The sequence below is a fragment of the Saimiri boliviensis genome, chromosome 5 (genome assembly GCF_048565385.1).
Source record: "Saimiri boliviensis isolate mSaiBol1 chromosome 5, mSaiBol1.pri, whole genome shotgun sequence".
In the NCBI taxonomy this organism is placed as follows: Eukaryota; Metazoa; Chordata; class Mammalia; order Primates; family Cebidae; genus Saimiri; species Saimiri boliviensis.
This window is the reverse complement of record NC_133453.1, coordinates 54435547-54457111: the sequence shown is the minus strand read 5'-3', so window position 1 is coordinate 54457111 and position 21565 is coordinate 54435547. Positions and strand designations below refer to the sequence as shown.

The window sequence follows — 21565 nt, the reverse complement described above, 5'->3', positions numbered from 1 at the left end:
CAAGGTGGATGGTAATGAGGCTACAACTATAAACTCTTGAATAGACGTATTCCAGGCAGGACCTAATCGATTTTAGAAAACTAAAGAGTCATGATTTCATCACATTGATGCTTGACTGTCAATTCTATTCCTTATTCTCAGACATCTCCATGGTCTTCCAGTGACTTCACTGATGTTTTCTTTCACTTGGAATATCATTTCCTCACTCCCTTTACCTTGACATGGCCAAATCCTGTGTAGCAGTCAAAGCTCAGCTTACAGGCTTCTATCTGTATACAGCCTTGCCTGATACCGTATGAAGATATATAACATAATTAGGTTCTGAGGGGAAAAAAAAAAAACTGTGTTGCTCATAGCTGCCACACCCAGAAGTTGGCCATTCCAAGTAGGTAATGATTTGTAACAAATACAGTTTTGGCTAGAACAAATACAGAGTTCTTTGCTTGGCTGGCCAACCTTCCTTCTTTGTGACAAACTGTAATCTAGAGGCTAAAGTACTACTGCTAGTGCAATCTATTCCTAGCTTTCCTGGAGTTGCCACACTTTTATTTTAGTCAATTTGAGATTGCAACACAACTCCTTAATATCCTAAAAGTAAAACATAGCAAAACATTAAATGTTTTGTCTAAAAATATTTCAAAATAATTATATGGAGCCTCTGGATATCACTGGAGACATGGTAGGATGCATCACTAAACCAGGAAATTATTTCTCTGCCCCAAGCTTTTCAGCCTCTTAGAGTTCGTAACCATCCAGTCAAGACAGACATCAGCATTTGACTTAGTGGTTTGAATTTTGGGGTGCTATTTTCTCAACTTAGTGGCTAAAATTAAGATTCTATGGGGTGATAAATATTAAGGAAAATCCAGTTTCTTTTTGTCTAGATTTTTCTTTAGTGAGTTGCTCAAAGGGTGAAATATATATGTAAATAATTACCAATATATTGAATTTTCTGTATTTTCTTTAGTGCATGCTAAAATTATAACGTTTTCTTTTTTAAGTTTTTAGTGAGGAGGAGATGTCTACGGCTTCTATATGGTCAAGGAAAAAGTATGAATCAAAACAGCCCCTAGGAAACATATATAATGATTCCTCAATTTATCAATGTTGTGAATATCTCACTGAGTCAGTACTTTATCATTTAACTTCAAGCATTTCTAATGGCACCAGGAAGGGTAGAGAAAAAGAGAAAGTATGGGAAATTCAAGAAGCAGCATTTATCAAGATTATTTCGATTCATTCTCAAGTGTTTGCAAGCAAGTCAGTTTCCATTGGAGAACTTGCTTTATGTATTTCTGAAATCATTATTAAAATCCTTTTTAATAATAAAATTATACATGCTGACATTGCACAGAAAATGGTTTCCATACCAACAAAATACATTTACTGTCCAGCAATAGCTTCTGGTGGCTTTGATGACCTCTTTCAGGATCTCTTATTAGGAGTGATTCATGTACTGTCCAAAGAAATAGAAATAGATTATCACCTTGAAAACAATGGAAGAAACAAATCATTTTCTATGTATAGAAATAATAGTGTATTCATTTGCAACAAAATCAACAGACAGGCAGGCCCCAGAGACTGGCAGTTATCGATGAAACAAATTGATCAACTTTTTCAAAAAAATAAATTAAATTACCTTTCATGTAAGTTAAACAGCCTGGTTGGTAACCTAAAAACAAGTGAATCCAAAGAAGTCGTCAATAAAGTTTTTAATATTGTTTCAGATTTATTTTCACCAGATGAATGCCCAGATAGGGGTACGGATTCTGGTAAAATACGAAGAACATTTGTCTCCTCCTCAAATAATGAACAACCTAATAGCATATTTAGAAATAACTCACAGCTCTCCTCAAAATCAGTTTTTCTTCTCAGTGTTGTATGTGAGAAACTTATCAGAATACTTTTGGAAGAATGTACAAGCAATGTCTTTCTTGATAATGGATCTGTTTCAGAGGAAACATCAGCAGAAGAATGTCAGCTTTTAAACATGCTTCAAAGTGTAGAAGACGGAAAATCCGATTATTGTAAGAGAGGAATGAACTGTGAATGCCTTCAAGGAGATTACATGTCAGACCTTTTGGAAAATGTGGCAGAAATTGATCAAGACTTATTGTCATCAGACTCTATGCTTACTATTATTTCCCACAGCTTGGTTAAATCATTGATGAACAAATTATCTCACGGTATACAACAAGCTCCCGAAAGTCTACCTTTTGCAAATGAGCATTTGAACTACAGAACAAGAGAAATACAGTCAAGTCTCACAAAAGCAAGAAAGCCAGAATTAACAGAATTAAGACAAAGTAAATGCTCTTTAGGACTCAGGAGTTATGACAATAATTCTTTGACAGTATCCCTGAATAATCCCAACGTGGTTAGCTCCAAAATGCAAGCACCATTTGACAAGCATTGTGCAGTGAAATCCTCTTCTGTGTCATCACTTGAAAGACAGAGAACAAAAGAAATGGATAAGGTAGACATTCCTATTAAGCTACATCAGGAAGGTATATATGCTGGTGTTTATTCAGCCACATTTTTGGAAGGAATAATTTCAGAATTGTTTTTTAATCTCTCTACCTCATTGTGGGACAAAAATAAAAACATCACTGTGTCCTGGCTCAATGAGATGAATACATTATTTGTCAACAATGTAGTGAATGAATTTAATAATGCTCAAGTCACTGTTCTACGGAATGCTGAAGAAAGACTGTGTTTTCCACCAGTTCATACAGAAACTGTTAGCAAAATTGTCGCCTCAGTTTATTATGATGTTTTACAGCAGTATGAATTAAAAGTAGCCTGCCGTAATGATCTGGTATATGACAATACCTCAATAGCAGAACAAATAACAAATGGCATATTGTTAGAGGTTTTAGACTACAAACTGCCATCTTTCCTCAGGGAATATCTCATACCCCATTCATGTTACCCTCTCAGACCTGAAATTATATTGCAAAAGCTTCAAAATAACCTGAGAGAATTTACTTCCCTACCCAGGTCTTCATCTGACTATAGTACCATGTTATCACATTCATTTTTAGAAGATGTCATCAGAAGGCTTTTATCTCAACTCATTCCTCCACCCATTACATGTTCCTCTTTAGGAAAAAAATATTTAATGAGTTCAGATTTTAATGAAATGTCCACTTGTATAGTAAATAAGGTTATGTCAGCCATTTCAAAACATAAAATCTGGTTGACTGTATATGATAATAAATATCTATATACTGGAAGAAACCTACAGAAGATGGTGGATTCTATTTATGATAATATTTTGCAAATGTCTGACTCTGTTGCTTCTATACAAAAAAGTGTAGTAAGCCGAAGCCCAATTATGGTTGACCAAATAGCCAGTTTTATCATCCAAGAGATTATTGAAAATCATCTTCAGCCATTTTTGAGTGGAGAGGTTTTATGTCAATCAAAGAATCCACTGGATCCAGTATCTACTATGGTTAAACAGGTTCTGAGTGAAGCGATAGAGTTACACAGACCTCAGAAGCAATCAACTTTAGGTATTCCCCCTGATTCATTTGTAAGGGAGATTGTTGCCAGACTTTTGTCAAAGATTTTCACCCCAAAGCATAACACCAAAATTGAGTTGAAAAACATGACTCAAAGAATAGTAAACTCTGTAAAAAGCCATTTTGATAAAACTAAAATTCACACTCTTTGTGATGACAAAGAACAGTCCTTCTCCTCTTTTGATACAGATCTTGTGGATGAACTTGTCACCTCGGTTTATAGAAAGACTTTAAAGCAGCATGGGCTAGACCTTGCTATTGATAAAGAGTCTGAAGATAGTGGCATTTTTGTGGAAAATATTACCAATCTAATTGTAGCAGCTATTTCAGACTACCTTCTTCATCCACTGTTTTCTGGGAATTTGTCAGCTTCTACCAATTCTAATTCAGTGGCTGAGAATATTGTTCAGGACATCCTTAGTAACATCAGTAAATCTACTGAGCCAAGCCAGAGTTTACCTCTATATAACACCTTGCTGCCATACACAGTTTTAGAAGATATGATCAGAGTACTATTATCTAAATTATTTTCTTCTGCATCTAGCCTGGCTCTCAACAGAGAAACCCAAAAAGATTTATCAAGATCAAATTTCAATGAAATTGCTTCAAACCTAATTAGTGATATTAGGATGAAAATTTCTCAACATAAAATTCAATTTTCAAAAGAGGAAGAAGAAACCAAATTTATTTATTCAGAAGATGATATTCAGCACCTTGTTGACTCAGTATTTGAAAATATTGTGCAAACTTCTGGGTCTCAAGAATCAGCTGCGCAAAATATCACAAGCAGTAATGATGTTCTTATTGAAATAATAGCAGGCTTCATCATTAAACATATATGTCAAAAACATCTTCAGCCATTTGTGAATGGAAAATCATTACCTTCATCAGACACATATTTTGATAATGAGAGAAGGCAGTTATTTTATACCAGTGTTTACTCTTCAACATTTTTGGAAGATGTAATCTCTGGAGTTTTAAGAAAAATATTCCACCGGGTAGTAGGCATTGTACAAACAAAATCTGTAGGAGATTCAGAAGATGAACTGTTTAAGAAAGCTGAAGAACTCATACATTTGATAACAGGGGAATTTGCAAAAGCCCAAGTTAGCATTATAGATAATACTGAGGAAAGATTGTGTTTACCTCCAGTGAAAGGGGATGCAGTCAAAACAATTGCTGATATGGTGTACAGCAAAGTTTTGCAAGAATATGAAATGGAAGTATTGCCCAATAAAGATTTTCTAAATGACACAAAGACATTGGCTACCAGAATAACTAATATCATCCTGGCTGAAATTTTTGATTTCCAAATTCATCCAGATCTTATAGCAAGTCTGCCTTTTAAGTCACATTCCAAACTCAGCACAAATGTTTTAATAAAGAGAGTTCAAGATGATATAAGGAAATCAAGATTCCAAAGACAAGCTTCAACAATCTATACCACTATGTTATCACATAGTCATTTGGAAAAAATCATCACTCAGCTTATATCTCAGATGAGTCCATTGGACAACAGTGCAGAACAGTCAGATACTACTAAATCAGACTTAAGTAACACAGTGATAAAACTGATAAGTGAAATTATGTCAATAATTTCAAAACATGAAATATGTATTATTAAATATGGGAATAAAAGACAGAGTATGATTTCAGCAGAAGATACTCAGGCGATGGTTGATTCCATTTATGCTGATCTTTCGCATTCAAATATATATCAGTCCATTACAAAAGACAAAAAGAGCATAAGTGACATACCTGTTTCAAAAATAGCAAGTTTTATAATAAAAGAAGTCTTTAATCGTCATATTCAATCATTTTTATCTGAAGATAAAACTCTCCTTTTGGCTGCAGTTGATCAAACTTATAAATCGAAAGCAATAGATCCTAAACAAAGAGAATTATCTTTTATTGTGAACTCATCTGTCTTTTTGGAGGAAGTAATTTCTGAACTTTTATGCAAAATTCTTTATGCATTTTCACATAATATGTTGGTTACTGAAAATCCAGACAGAGTGAAACCTGAACTTAACAGCATTGTTACAACATTGGTAAATTCAATTGTTCTGGAGTTCACCAAATCAGAGATTTCAGTTGCAGATAACTTTGATGAAAATTTACGTTTCTCAGAAAGATATAAAGAAATGGTCCAAAAAATAGTCATCTCAGTATATGGAAAAATATTAGATCAATATAAATCTCTGAGTCAAATATATAGGGTTATACAAAGTGACACAATCTGCTTTGGTAGGAAAATATATTATTTGCTATTAGAAGAAATTTATGACTATCAGGTGCAGTCATTAGTTTCAGGAGAATTAGCGTTGTCTTCTTATTCTTACCCCCAAGCTGATAAAATAATCAAAAATGTGCTTAACATAATCACAAAGGATAACCATGCCTTGCCATCGTATATGACTGTGTTGCCTCATTCTCTTTTAGAAGACATGATTTATAGGCTTCTAGTGCAGAACTTCCCTTCAGCTCACACTGAAAATGAACTAAAAGAGGAAGAGGTTTCACCAGATGATGAACTTGTGGATGCAGCTTCAAAACTGACTGATGAAATTATAAAAGAAATTTCTGAACATGAGGTTCGACTTTCCATGGCAGAGGATAATGCAGAAAGTACGCAGTTAGAACCTACTGAAAATTTGGTCAACTCCATATGTAACAATATTTTGAAAACTTCTGAATTCCAAGCTGAAGTACAAAAAGATGCAGACAAAAAAGGACACTCATTCCTCAGTAAAATAGCTGGTTTTATTATGAAGGAAATCATGTATCATCATTTACAGCCATTTTTACATGGTGAAGAATCATCTTTCAGTGACTTACCCAATTATGACCATGTCTCTGAACTTGCTAAATCTGGTAAAGAAAAGACACAGCCTTCTCTATATTCAGCTACATTTTTGGAAGACATAATCGTTAACCTGGTTCACAAATTTTGTTGTCTCCCCATTATTACTAAAGACTCCAGGAAAAAAGAAATGGCAGAGCCAGATATTATGGGGTTAGCTCTAAAATTTGCAAATTCTCTGATAAGGGAATTTAAGAAAAGTGAAATAAAAGTTTTACCAAATGCTGAAAAATTGTTTTCTTTTCCACCAATTGATAAAGAGACTGTTGATAAAATATCCAATTTTGTATATGATCAGTTCATAGAAAAATGCACATCTAATGATACTCAGAAAGGTGATGAAAGTAACATTGCTATAGGGATGATTGCTGCTCTAGCCCAGAAGGCAATGTCTGCATTCAAGATTCAACCACTTTTTTCAGGAGACTGGTCTTCCACCCTCTTTTCATTTCTAAATCCAGATAATATCACCCAAAGGGTTCAACATCTACCACAAAACACCTCTACACAAATAAGCAGATGCTTAACAGAGAACCAACTCCCTTTACCAGATCAAGCATATAAAGATACTTCTTCCACCTCAGACTGCAAAAGCACAGTGAGCACTTTGGAAATAAATAGAGATACAGTGAGTAGAAAGAAAAGTTTTAAAACCAAGGACACATCAGTGATAAAAGGTGACATCCAAAATCCAGTACTTAGCTCTACAAATGCAATTATGAAAAGCAGCATAATTAACCTGATATCAGAGTCAGCCACAGGTGTGACAAATAAGAAGAAAGTGGATGAAAATAAAGTGGGAATTTGTACTCAAAAACATAGTGGGAATGTATCAAAAATCACTTCTTCAACTACTAGTGTGAAATGTAAAGATACTCAGGAGCCAAATTTGAGTGAAACATTTAAAAATAATGAAATTGAGAAGAAAAGAAATTTAATTCCAAAATATAAAGAAGGGCAGGATTATGAGGTACACACACATTTTCCATTAATAATTGATAATATAGAATATGAGAAGGAAGTACTTGGATCAGATTCTGAAATACGCTATAAAAAGAAGATTGATAATGCAAAAGAAAGATCATTTAAAAAAGATGGTAAGGTCTTTCAGTTACCTTCTCCAAAGTCCCAGAGAAATCTAGGGACCACAATGGAGACTTTGGAAATAGAAACTCAAGGCAATGAGGGGAGAAGAGACTCTCCAACCCAAACAGATAGGGATGAGGAACACCACTCAGATTATGAACATGTTCAAAGTGTCATTGAAAATATTTATGAGGATGTTTTACAACGATCTTCTTCTCCAGAACCAGCATATTATTCAAAACTCAGTTATGACAAAAGCCCTCCAGGTGATAATGCATTAAATGTAATTCAAGAGGTCAGCAGGGATTCAGCACAGTCTGCTACAACAAAAAACTTATCCTTCTCAACTAACAAAAATGTCCCTGCCAAAGAAAAAGAGAAAGAGAGAGAAAAAGAGGAAGAAAGAGAGGAGATTAAAAGTGAACCCAGTAAACCAGACGGCCCTCAGTACCAACCAAAAAATAAACCTGGAATTTTTCCCGCTAAATTTTTAGAAGATGTTATTACTGAGATGGTTAAAAAATTGATCTTTTCTTCTATACCAGAAACACAAATACAAGATATAGATCAAAATGTCTGTGATGAGAAAAATCAAGCTAAACTCTATGACACTGCTATGAAGCTCATTGATTCACTGTTAAAGGAGTTTTCAGATGCCCAAATTAAGGTTTTCAGACCAGACAAGGGGAATCAGTTTTTCCCACCTGTGGGAAAAGAGCCAACAACAGATGAAGCACCATCCAGCATTAAGATAAAATCTGCAGATAAAATGCCACCTGTTGATAAAATGACTAAAAAACCTTCAGTTAAGATACCATCAACTGACAAAACATTGGTCAATAAGGTTGTTCACTCTTCTGTTTGTAATATTTTAAATGAATATGGATCTCAAGACTCTATTTGTAAGAATATAAACAGTAATGGAGAAAATTTAGCAAGAAGACTAACTAGTGCAGTGATAAATGAAATTTTTCACCATCAGCTTAACTTGATATTTTGTGATGAGGTTTCAGTTTCAGCATGTTTGCCTCTGGAATCTAAGGATGTTGTTAAAAAGGTCCAAAAGTTGGCCCAAACAGCCAGCAAAGAATGTCAAACTTCATCACCATATACAATAATATTACCTCACAAATTTTTAGAGAATGTGATTTCTGCTCTTTTATCTAAAATTTTCTCAACAATATCCATCACAGAAACAAGAAAACTTGAGGATAATTTGTTCACAGAACTGGATTTCTTTCAAATTAAGTTAGTAAGTGCAGTTGCAACAGAGATCTCCCAAAATAAACATATGATTATACAGTATGTAGAATCCTTACAATCTGATGATCATGAAATTACTCAGTTAGTGGTTCAGTCTGTTTATAACAATCTCTTGCCACAGTTTGGATCACAAGAGATCATACGAAATTGTGTCACCAGTGGATGCAAAATCCTTTCAGAAACCATAGTTGACTTGGTTCTACGAGAAGTGGCTGGCAATCAGTTGCAGAGCTATTTTTGTGGAGAGCTAACTCCGCGTCAGTGTGTGGAAGTTGAAAACATTGTTGAAAATATCCTTAAAGATGTTTTCCAAACTACTGATGTGCCCTTACCTAAACCATCACATGCTCATAAGCTGTCTTATAACATAATAGAAGAAATTGCTGTGAAATTCTTATCAAAGCTTTTATCTGTATTTCCAAAAGTGCATAAAGAAAGAACCAAATCCTTAGAAACTGAAATGCTAAAAATAACTTCAAAAATATTAAATTCAGTCCAAGGATTTATCTTCAAAAGTAAGATTAAACTTGTAGCACCCACCAAGGAATCACCTACTGTACCTGTAGCTGATAATGCAACTATTGAAAACATAGTTAATTCTGTTTTTACCAGTGTTTTAAAGCACTTTGGTTCTTTTACTTCTATATTTAAAGATTTAATGGGTAAAGGTAGTGTCCTCTCAGAAATAATAGGCTTTTTATTGGTGAATGTAATTTCCAATTCTGAATTTCAACCTCAAGTAGAGGAAGAAGTATCAAATTCAGAATTAGTTCTGGAAGCTGTCAAAATTATGGAAAAAGTGACCAAAATTATTGATGAACTTAAGTCTCAGGAAAAGTATTCGTCCAGAAATGGTTTGACATTAGATGTCAAACTGTTAGAAGAGGTGTTGGCCTTGTTCTTGGCTAAACTAGTAAGGTTGCCAAGTTCCTCAAGCAAAGGTGAAAAAAACTTATCAAAGCCCGAGTTAAATAAAATTGCATCTCAACTGACAAAATCTGTAACAGCTGAAATTTCCAGAAGTAGCATTAGTCTAATAGCTTCTGATCCTGAAAAAAACTCTTTAAATCCAGAAAATATAGAAAGGGTTTATCAGGTTGTTAATTCTGTTTATAATAACATACTACAACAATCAGGAACCAACAAAGAACTTTATTATGATATAAAAGATACAAACACAGTCTTTCCTAAAAAAGTGGCTAGTTTAATTATTGATGGAGTTTCAAGTTTTCCATTAGATACAATTGGCTCAACAATTTCAAATGCTGATCTCTCTGGAGAGCTAGACATTAACAGAATTGTTCAAAAGGCACAAGAACATGCTGTTAATATGATTTCTGAATCGGAGGAAGAACAGTTAGAGCAAGGTTCATCTGAAGAGGACTACCCTATTAAAATAGTTCCACATGTTGGGAAAAAACCAGTCAAAATAGATCCAAAAATTATTTCTGAACACTTAGCAGTTATTTCTATAAAAACTCAACCTCTTGAGAAACTTAAACAGGAATGTTTGAAAACAACTGGATGTAGCATAGCAGAACTGAGAAGAGCATCAATAAATGGTAGAAATTACTACTCTGAATCACCTAATTTAGAAAACAGAAAGAGAGAAAGACGTACCTCATTGAATAAGACTGGAAGACTGGATGTAAAACCCTTAGAGGTAAGTGTAAAAGTAATGGCAGGAAGATGAGTGGATAGTGAGACATGGTTTTTCTGTGATTTCCTTCCTCAAATAAGTATATGGAGATGCATTCATTGTTGTTGCTGTTGCTTAGCCCAATAGGAGAAGTGGTTGCATCGGTTCATCCATACATTCATGTTATTTACTAGGATTTGCCATGTTATTTCTGTGGCTCACTCTGAAAGTCTCAGGCTGGTTTTCCTAAGACAATCGTTTTGAACTTTTTTTTTTTTAAGAATGTGATTATAAGCATATACCCTTCACAGTAAAACCAGATTGACAGGAGTTATAATTGACATTTGAATATTTAGAAGTAGCAATCTTGTGTAGTTCCTTAGTTCGTTATGGATATCTAAAGGTGTTCAAACAGGCCAGTTAAAAGAATATCAGGATTTACAGAACAATCTAAAATAGTTTTAATTTTCAAATTTAAGGCTCCTGAGTAGTACTCATTTTCTTTCAGTAAAATTTATCAGCAAACATTAGACCGCAAACTCTTAAATTAAATTTATTCTATTTTACTTCAAGTATATTACTCTTTCCGATTTGCCCTGGTCTCTCAAGATGTATCCATTTTTTTCAGGCTTACACACTTGTTTATCTAAACCCAGCTGCATTAGTGCTCCTGTTTTTATAAGCCTCTTTCCTATTGCTTGAGTCCTAACTCTGCATATACTCAGGCCCCAAATATTTTAACTGAGAATTTAAAATGTCAAAAATAATGTCCTTATTACAAGGAAACTACTACTGAAGACCAAAGATTTGTCTCACAAACAAGTAGTTTGCACTGATCCATCAGGGATTTTGATTTGTATTAAAATCCCTTTAACAGATTGTGTGCATTTGTGAGAGGGCTGAGTATGCTTAGGCATGTAGTTTGTAGCCTGGACAATTAGCAAAGTTTTATAGAACCATGCCTTCTGGAGCATAAGCTTAGAGTAAACTTTTTTCAGCACTCTTCTGCAACCCACTAAACTGAATCTCAAGGCTAGTAAATATGTTAATTAATATTTTAAGTTTTCACACCCTGGTATAGTTTGATATTTATCCCTGCCCAAATCTCATGTTGAATTGTAATCCCCAGTGCTGGAGGTGGATACTGATTTAAGGTGTCTGGGTTATGGGGACTGAGCTTTCATGGCTTAACACTGTCTTTGCAATAGTGAGTTGTTGCAAGATTGGTCATTTAAAAGTGTGTGGCACATACCCTCCCAACACACACAAAATCTTTTTCTCCTGCCTTCACCATGTGATGTGCCTGTTCTTATTTTGTTTCCAATCATGATTGGAAGCTTCCTCAGTCCTCACCAGAAACAGATGCATATAATAAAATATAACCTAAGATATATATTCATATATAAATAAATGTATAAGGTTATTAATATATTAATATATGGTAATTTAATACATATAAGGTAATATATGCTATCTTATATATCTTATATATATTTATATATAACCTGCTCTCAGGAATTTCTTTATAGCAGTGGAAGAATGATGTAACACAGAAAATTGGTACCAAGGAGTGGGGAAGTAACTGAAAATATTTTTCTGTTAACCAGCACCTTTGGAACTGATTAACAGACAGAGGCTGCAAGAGTTTGGAGGCTCAGAAGAAGACAGGAAGATTAAGGAGAGTTTGGAACTTCTTAGAGATTGGATAAATGGTTGTGACCAAAAGGCTGATGGACAATGATGATATGGACAATGAAGTGGAGGCTGATATGGTCTCAGATGGAAATGAGGAATTTATTGGGAACTAGAGCAAAGGTCACTTTTGTTATGCCTTAGCAAAAAACTTGGCTGCATTGTGTCCATGCCCTAGAGTTCTGTGGAGTTTGAACATGTGAATGATGACCTAGGATAGCTGACAGAAAAAACTTGCTCATAAATGAAGCATTCAAGATATGACCTGGCAGCTTCTAATAGCCTGTTCTCAGATGCAGGAGGAAAGAAATGACTTACATTTGGAATTTATATTTAAAAGGGAAGCAGAGCATAAAGTCTGGAAAATTGGCTGGGCATAGTGGCTCACACCTGTAATCCCAGCACTTTAGGAGGCCGAACTGGGTGGGGCACTTGAGGGCAGAAGTTTAAGACCAGTCTGGCCAATATGGTGAAACCACATCTCCACTAAAAATACAAAAAATTACTGTGGTGGCACATGCCTATAGTCCCAGCTACTTCGGAGGCTGAGGCATGGGAATGACTTAAACCCAAGAGGCAGAGGTTGCAGTGAGCCAAGATCATGCCACTGAACTCCAGCCTGGGTGACAAAGTTGAGACTCCAACTCAAAGAAAAAGAAAATTCAGCCATATGGCAAAGAAAGAGAAAGTTTTGGGTTTTTGTTTTTGTTTGTTTGTTTGTTGAGAGAAATTCAAGAAGGCTGTGGAACTATCATTTGTTAGAGAAACTTGCAAAACTGAATTCAGCCATATGGCAAAGAAAGAAAAAGTTTTGTTTTTTTGGTTTTGTTTGTTCTTTGTTGAGAGAAATTCAAGGCGGCTGTGGAACTATCACTTGTTAGAGAAACTTGCAAAACTGATAGAGAGCTAAGTGCTAATATTCAAGACAATGGAGAAAAGGCATCAAAGGCATTTCAGAGACTCTCACTGCAATCTGTTTTATTTTAGTTCCAGAGGCTTAGGAGGAAAGAATGGTTTCATGGCTCTGCAGCCTCAGAACTCCACTGTTCACATCCCCATGGCTCCTTTTTCCTCTTCCAGCTATGGCTCAAAGGGACCCAGTTACAGCATGGGCTGCAAGCTATAGCCTTGGTGGTTTCCATGTGGTATTAAGTGTATAGGCACACATAATCCAAGAATAAATGAGGCTTCTCAGCCTCTGTCTGGATTTCAGAGGAAATATGGAAAAACCTGTATGCCCAGGCAGAAGCCTGCTGCAGGAGTGGAGCCCTTACAGAGAACTTTTACCAGGGCATGCAGGAGGGACATGTAAGGTTGAAGGTCCCACACAGAGTCCCCACTGGGGCACTTCTTAGTGAAGTTGTTGGAAGAGATTTTGCATTCTGCAGACCCCAGAATGGTAGATTCACCAGCATCCTGCAACCTCAGAGTGGAAAAGCCTCAGGCACTCAGCAGCCTCCAAGAGCATCCACCAGGGCTGCATCCTGCAAAAACACAGGGGTGGGGCTGCCCAAGGCCTTGAGAGCTCACCCCTCCCATTATTGTGCCCTTTATGTGGGACATAGAGTCTAAGGAAATGATTTTAGAGCTTTAAGATTTAATGACTGCACTTCTGGATTTTGGACTTGCATGAGGCCTGTAGCCTCTTGCATCAGGCCAATTTCTCTCTTTTCAAACATGAATGTTTGCCCAATGCCTGTACTCCCATTGTCTCTTGGAGGTAACTATTTTGTTTTTGATCGTATTTTGTGGTGTGAGAAGGATAAAAGATTTGTGGGGAGCCACAGGCAGAATGATATAGTTTGGATATTTGTTCTCCTGTCAAATCTCAGGTTGAATTATAATCTGCGATGCTGGAAGAGGGGGCCTGGTGGGAGATGTTTGGGTCAGGGGGATGGATCTCTCATGGTTTAGTGCTGTCTTCATGATAGTGAGTGAGTTCTCATGCTACTTGGTCATTTAAAATTGTGTGGCAACTGCCCCCAACTCTCTCTTGCCCCTGCTATCTCCATGCGATGTGCCTGCTCCCCCTTTGCCTTCTGACGTGATTGGAAGCTTCCTGAGGCTTCCTTAGAAGCAGATGCCGCTATGTTTTCTGTAAAACCTGCAGAACTAAGAGACAATTAAATGTCTTTTCTAATAAATTACCCAGTCTCGGGTAAATATAGCAGTGCAAGAGTGACCTAACACACACCAAAATTCTTAGTTTATCATGGTCTAAAACTTCTTTAACCTTCTTTACTCTTGCTTTTTTGGAAGAAATGATAGTCTCTTCCAGCTCCAAAATTTTATTTTTAATCTGGGCTCTCATTATATTAGCAAATACTTGGTAGTCTTCATTCATATAAAAATTATTGCCTGGGAAAAAAATTAAGTGAACAGACTATAACATTAAGTAAACTCAGTTAATTATCTATAGAATTATCTGCCACAAATCTTACTCTTAGTTACAAGCTTTCTTTACTTGAGTTATTTATAACCACAGAGTGCAAGAAAGGAATATTTAAACTGAAACAAATACCACTGTCCTGTTCAAGGAAGGAAAAGCCATCCTAAAAATAAAACAATAAAGAAGCAGACACAGGCAACTCAGTTAAGGCATGTTATTTGCTCCAGTCTGGCTACCAATATTATCTATCTTCAACAAAGGGCACAGCAGAGAAGAGAAAGAAAGACCAGCCTGGCCAATATGATGAAACCCTGTCTCTACAAGAGAATACAAAAATTAGCCAGACATAGTGGCACTCCTGTAGTCCTAGCTACTCAGGAGGCTAAGATAAAAGAATCACTGGAACCTGGGAGTCAGAGGCTGCAGTGAGCCGAGATCGTATCACTGCACTCCAGCCTGGGTAACAGGGAGAGACTCTATCTAAAAAAAAAAAAAAGAGAGAAAGAAAGAAAAAAAAGAAAGAAAAGAATGTATGTATATTTAGATTTCTCTATAATTCCTTACCTAGGATTTTTGGAAAATAGGTTATCTTGTCTTCCTCTGTCACAAAACATTCAAGATAAATGATAAAGAAGTAATTTAATTATGTTATATCTTGCTCTGACTTTTGGAGTAAGTTAGATTAGATTGATGTGTATATAAATGTAAAAAGGTGATGCATGCCAACAAATATTTTTATTTGACTTTATTTCTTTTAAAAATATTGCTAATATTAAATTAAGTGATAATTGAAGATATTACTTAAAATATTACTTAGAAATCACAAGAAAATAGCTACATTATAATCAAACTATAGGAAAAGTGATTTAGACATTTGTTTTTAATATTTGCTATACCTTTATTTTCAGGCTGTTGGCAGAAATTCATTTCAAAATATAAGAAAGCCTGATATTACAAGGGTGGAGCTCCTAAAAGATGTGCAAAACAAAAATGATCTTATTGTTCGATTAGTGGCTCATGATATTGATCAAGTGCATTTGGAAAATTACATAAAAGAGGAACTCGATTCTGATGACGATGAAGTTGTTTTAAGAGAGACTGTGGCAGAAGAAGGCGTCAAAGTATTTAAAGATCAAGTAAAAGAAGTCGAGAAGCTAGAAGAAAACAAAGCTTCTCCTAAGTCAACACTAAGTGCTAGCAGCCTGAAAAAGCTTTTGTCACTAAGTAAATGTTGTCAAACCACAGCCAGTGCAAATATTGAAAGTACTGAAGCAACCTCAAATCAGGTAACAGAATCTAAGAAGACACATGTTAAAAGAGCTGTTGCTGAGCTTGACATGGCCTTAAAAAAAGCCATTCCTGAAACAGCCTCTTCATCTTGGGAAGAAAAGCCACTATGTCAGGTAAGTGAGAAGCATGACAGTTAGTGACAAGAAAGGGGAGACAGCTTTACAAATATGGCCCAATAATGTATCTTGGTTAGTCAGAAAAGAATGAATTCAGTCTCAAGCCTGGTGATATTTACAGAATAAGGGAAATAATTACCAGGCAGAGCTGTGAATCTCAACTGTAGGAAAGCAGATAAGAGGGGAAAAACTAGATTAATTAGAATCTCAAAGAAAAGGGAAAATGAAACTGTTAAGAAAAATGTAAACCAATTATTAAAAACAATTGGTTTTCACCCTTTTGTATTTTTGCTGATAAGTTTGAATCCTGACACTGTAGCTAGGTGATCTTTTGATAAGCTATATCACCAACTTACCCAAACTTAACAAGATAATTTATGTATTTTAAACATCACCCTTACAATTAGCCCATCATCTCTGCCATCAGCATGGTTAACATCTCTTGTTGCTGGCTCCAAACCCTCAAATGATGGTCTGGGTCTCAATGACCTTTTGAGTTTGGTCCTGTCCAAAAATCTATACCATAACATGTTTTTGGAGAATATATTATTTTTAATATTCTGATGAGGCCATTCTCTTGATTATCCATTTGATGTGATTCTAAGGTAAAACAAAACTTAGATGAACTACAGAAAATAACAGAAATATAACTCTGCTCAATTCAGAAGTACACATGACTTTGCAACAAATAGATCAAAATATGTGTTAAGATGACTGATCTGGCAAGATACCTAATTGACCAGAGTTGTATTTGTGTTCTTCCTCTTTTTGAACCCCATAATATATGATTTTAAATGTTTTTAAAGTTTAGAGGTGGATTTCAACATTGTTCTAGATTTATGTTTAAAATTTGTTCAAATCGAGTATCATAATTTGGGTAATCTTCACTGAACTATTTCAAATTAATTATATTCAACGACACTTTTTAATTACAATTATAGGGTTCATCAATCTTTTAAGTAATTTCTAAAAGTTTGTGCTCTTAAAATATAGATTATATGGCAAAGAAATGCCATAAGGCAATAAAGTATATCTCAAATTCCATTTAGACCAATAGCTGATTTGTCCTTTTCCAGAAAGAAGAGAAGAATCTTCTTACTGAACCACCGCATTACTTCATACACAGAATTATGAGTTCATCTTCATACAACCAAGAAGATCTCATTTCATCTACTGGGTATGTGAAATTAAAGCAGTCCAAATATAGAAATCTGATAAACTAGAGTTTGTGGGTAGAATGGGACCCCTGGCAAAACTGTAACTGAGCATGTATTTAGCTTCAGACCTTCCCTCACTTCTTCCTTTCATTGGAACCCTACTGTGGATAATTCCAAAGCCATGTCTTGCTATTTGCTCATTCATTTTTAGACATCTGGCCTATATGTCCCAGTTTTGAAACCAGTTTCTAGTGTATCTTCTTTGTAGTCTTATTAAAGTGTTTGTTAATGTATTAGGTTATTTTCTAACATGAGAGAAAGGTAATGGCCCAGAAATAGAGTAAGTAGTATCAGTACAAAAGGTGCCATGCTTAGCTCTCTTCACAAAGCTAGTGTTCATTGCCTATAAGAAGAATCCCCAAAGGAATGAGCAAGAAATGTAAGTTGGAGCATTCAGAGATAAATCATAGAAAGCAATGGAGTTTGATGTGACTCTTTAAGAATGGATAGCACTTATGCAAGTGAAAGACAATCCAAGTGTGGATGACACTAGCGGCAAAATATAACTTAACAGTTATAGGGGACAAGGAGGAACAAAGTGCCCTGTAGACTTGTAATCTGGTAATAACTCTATCAAGAATAGTTAAAATATCTAAAATTGTGCTTAAATGTATAAAATTATACATAACTTAGAAAAGATAACATTTTTTATCTGGTGAATACTGATGATATACATAGAAAAATCTACCTAGTGATTTATTTTTTTCATTCAGCATGCTGGAATTGTATTTTTTGTTTTTTTTTTTTTTTTTTGACATAACCATATTTTGGCTCACCATAGTCTCTTTCCTCCTGCATAACATGTTATTGTAACCTACATAACTAGTAATGTTGGAACCTCTCTATTGGTTATATCATTGAAGTAAAAGCAGGCATAAATAATACTAAATAAAAATAATTTTAAAGCAAGATAATACCAGGAAGCTCAAGGTTCTGATTTTCCCATGGAAACAAAATATAAGCAACTACAAACTGACTAACGCAACTTTATAACAGCTCTGGAAAACAGTCTGCAGCAAGCAAATAAATACTGAATCAAGAAAAAGCTGGCTGGGCATAGTGCATCATGCTTGTAATTCCATCTCTTTGGGAGGCCGAGGCATGAGGATTGCTTGAGGCAAGGAGTTTGAACCTAGCTTGGGCAACATAGCAGGACCCTAACTCTAATAAAATAAAGTAATACAAAATTAGCTGGAATGGTCATGCGCACCTGGTGCTAGCTACTCAAGAGGCTGAGGTGACAGAGTTGCTTGAGCTCAGGAGTTTGAAGTTACAGTGAGCTATAATTTTACACTGCACTTTAGCCCAGACAACAGAGTGATACTCAGAGAGAGAGAGAGAGAAAAGAGAGAACAAGAGAAAGAGGAAGGAAGAAAAGAAAAGAAAGAAGGTGAAAGAGGACGTAAGAAAAGAGAGAGAAAAAGAGTATGAGAGAAAGAGAAAGGAAGGAGGAAAGAAAAAAGGAAGGGAAGGAAAGGAGGGAGAGAGGTGTGAAGAAAGGGAAGGAGGAAGAAAGAGAGAAAGGGAAAAACACATTCAAAATTAAAACAAAAATGTGCAGTTTAGCTTGTTCTTAGACTCAGCTTCCTCCCAGCATGGTATAACACAGTCAAGAGAAAGGAGCCCAATTTATAGTGTCCTCCCTTTGGTCGAAAAAGCAGAATAGATCTTGTTCTGACCTATCTATGGGCTTTCTTAGGAAATTATTTTTGTTTCACCTGACTAAAAACTCAAATAGGCAAAGGTATCATTTGGTTTTAAGCCTGAAAACTACAGAAAGTAGTGGATAGCTGACACAATGCATGAAAACTACAGGGGGACTGCAGAACCATAAACATCTTGGGCAAGAAATTATGAGAATAGAGAGATGATGTAGAACATCTAAGTTTCTGAGAAGGAGCAAGGAATGACTCTTTGTGAAATTAAATCATTTAAAAGCAGCTCAGAAAATTTGGGTTTGGGGAAGCACAAACATAGGCTTGAAAGCTGCATGCACAGTAAAGATCTGAACAAGTCTAAGTCTTCACTTTGGACTGTTTGCAAGGCTCAAAGTCCTACTAATTAGTAAAGATTTTCCACATCAATCAGCAAACACTAGAAGAAGTGGCTTCTTTATTATTTCAAATACTCATATTTAACAAAAGATCACTAAGCATACAAAAAATAGGGAAATAAAGCTCATTTGAAAGAATACCCAGAGAATGTTTCTGAAGAACCATATCAGTTGGACCTACATGGCAAAGACTTTAAGACAACCATCTTAAATATGTTCAAGAATGTAGGTAGACAAAGAACTAAGGAAATTGAATTAAAAAATTTATTAGAGAAGTTCAACAGCAAACTTGGACAGACAGAAGAAACAATCAGTGAACTTGAATGCAAGTACTTTGAAGTTGTCAAGTCTAAAGACCAAAAGGAGAAAATACTGGAAAAAAAGTGAGCAATGCCTAAGGGATTCTGAAAACACCATCAAGCAGAACAATATACATATTATGTAAATTCCAGAAGAAGAGTTTGAGAAAGAAACAGAGAGATTATTTTAGGAAAAAAAAATGGCTGAAACTTACTAAATTTGAAGAATTATATACATAAATTCTAGAAGCTTAAAAAACTTCAAGCAGAACAAACACAAACATACCACATCAAGACACATATTAAACATTCAGAATACAAAGAGAATCTTTAAAGTAGAAAAAGGAAATTGATACATCATGTATAAATAATCCTCATAATATTATTAGTGGTTTTCTCATTAGTCATAAGCCAATAGGCAGTTGGATGATATATTTAAAGAGTGAAAGAAAAAAAAATACAATAAAACAAGAACTCTACATCCGAAAAAAATGTTCTTCAAAAATAAGGAGAAATTAAGATACTCAAGACAAGAAAAAAGGCTGAGGGAATACATTAACAGTAGACCTACCTGAGAAGAAATACCAAAGAAAGTTCTTCAAGTTAAAAAGAACACTGAAATAATACTAAACAGTATCTCAGACACATATGAGACTACATAATTTTTAACAAATGTAGATCCGACTTTCAAGATGGCTGCCTAAGAACAGCTCAGGACTTCAGCTCCCAGTGAAAGTGCAGAGGGTGAGTGGACGCCGCATTTCTAGACGAACTCTTATTGCCCACAGACCAGGAGATACCCAGGCAGAGGGGTCGCCAGCGTCGCAGTCCCAGCCGGTGCGGCTGTTTTGGCCCCCGCGGGGCTGATTCCGCCCGCGCGGCTGCTGTGACCACTCCCTGTTGCTGCGGTTCTCCGTACAAAAGCCACAGGTCTGGGAGCCCTCTTAGCTGGCGAGCAGAGCCTTGAGACGGCAGAATAGCCCATTCATCTGAAATAGCGAGCCAGGCCAGGAGATTCCTAGGCAAAAAATCCGCCAGGAGCCGCGCCGCGGTTCGAGCCGACTCCGTGAGTCGCAGCACGGGAGATCCCGGCGCCTTTTCAACAAGCGACCGGAACGCGGGGTCGTTCAACTTAAAAGAAAAGACTCTGAGTCAGGGAGCCAGGTGATCAGGCTCGGTTGGTCCCACCCCTCCACCCCCAACAACAACGAAAACAAAAACAGTAATTGGAAACCCTCTGGGTTGAGCCCTTCAAACCAAGCACAGCTGAACCCGGACGGTCCGGCTCCGTGGGGGAGGGGCTTCCGCCATTACTGAGACTCTCCACCGCTACGGAGGCAGGCTGCCGTTGCCGAGGCAACCTGCCGTTGCCGAGGCAACCTGCCACAACAGAGAGAGTCTGCCATAACAGAGGCGGGGCCACAATTGCCCAGACAGTTCTAACTACGCCCATATAAAAAGGACTACAGGGAAGAGCTCAGGGCAGCTGGGCGGAGCCCACAGCAGCTCAGCAAAGCCCCTGCGGGCAGGCAGAGGCTAGGCGTGCTGCTAGCTGGGCGGGTCCAGACCTGAAAAAAAAAAAATCAAAAAAGGCAGTAGTGCAACGGAAACTCATAAAGCTCCAACTCCCTGGGACAGAGACAGACAACAGGTGGATAAACCCACAAAAATGGGTAGAAACCAGCGTAAAAAGGATGAAAACTCCCGAAACCAGAACACCTCTCCTCCTAAAAGTGATCACAACTCCTCACCAGCAAGGGAACCAGACCGGATGGAGAAGGAGGGTGATGAAATGACAGAATCAGACTTCAGAAGATGGGTAGTAAGAAACTACAATGAGCTAAAAGAACATGTTCTAACCCATCGCAAAGAAAATAGGAACCTTGAAAAAAGATTGGACGAACTGCTGACGAGAATGGACAGCATAGAGAGGAGAATAAGTGAATTGATGGAGCTGAAAAACGCAACACGAGAACTTCGTGAAGCATGCACAAGCTTCAACAGCCGAATTGACCAAGCAGAAGAAAGGATATCAGAGGTCGAAGACCAACTCAATGAAATAAAAAGAGAAGGCAAGAACAGAGAAAAAAGCGCAAAAAGGAATGAACAAAATCTTCAAGAAATGTGGGAC

At 36.4% G+C, this 21565-nt stretch overlaps 1 protein-coding gene across 2 annotated transcripts in view; it reads left to right on the top strand.

The window, feature by feature from the left end:
- The window catches only part of FSIP2 (fibrous sheath interacting protein 2), a 96248-nt gene that overhangs the window by 59535 nt on the left and 15148 nt on the right, over positions 1-21565 (top strand). For both annotated transcript variants that reach the window (XM_074399376.1, XM_074399375.1), the window contains exons 17-19: positions 1002-10402; positions 15368-15862; positions 16942-17042. In XM_074399376.1, coding sequence (XP_074255477.1) covers positions 1002-10402; positions 15368-15862; positions 16942-17042 — 9997 coding nt within the window. The remainder of the gene's footprint in view (positions 1-1001; positions 10403-15367; positions 15863-16941; positions 17043-21565) is intronic.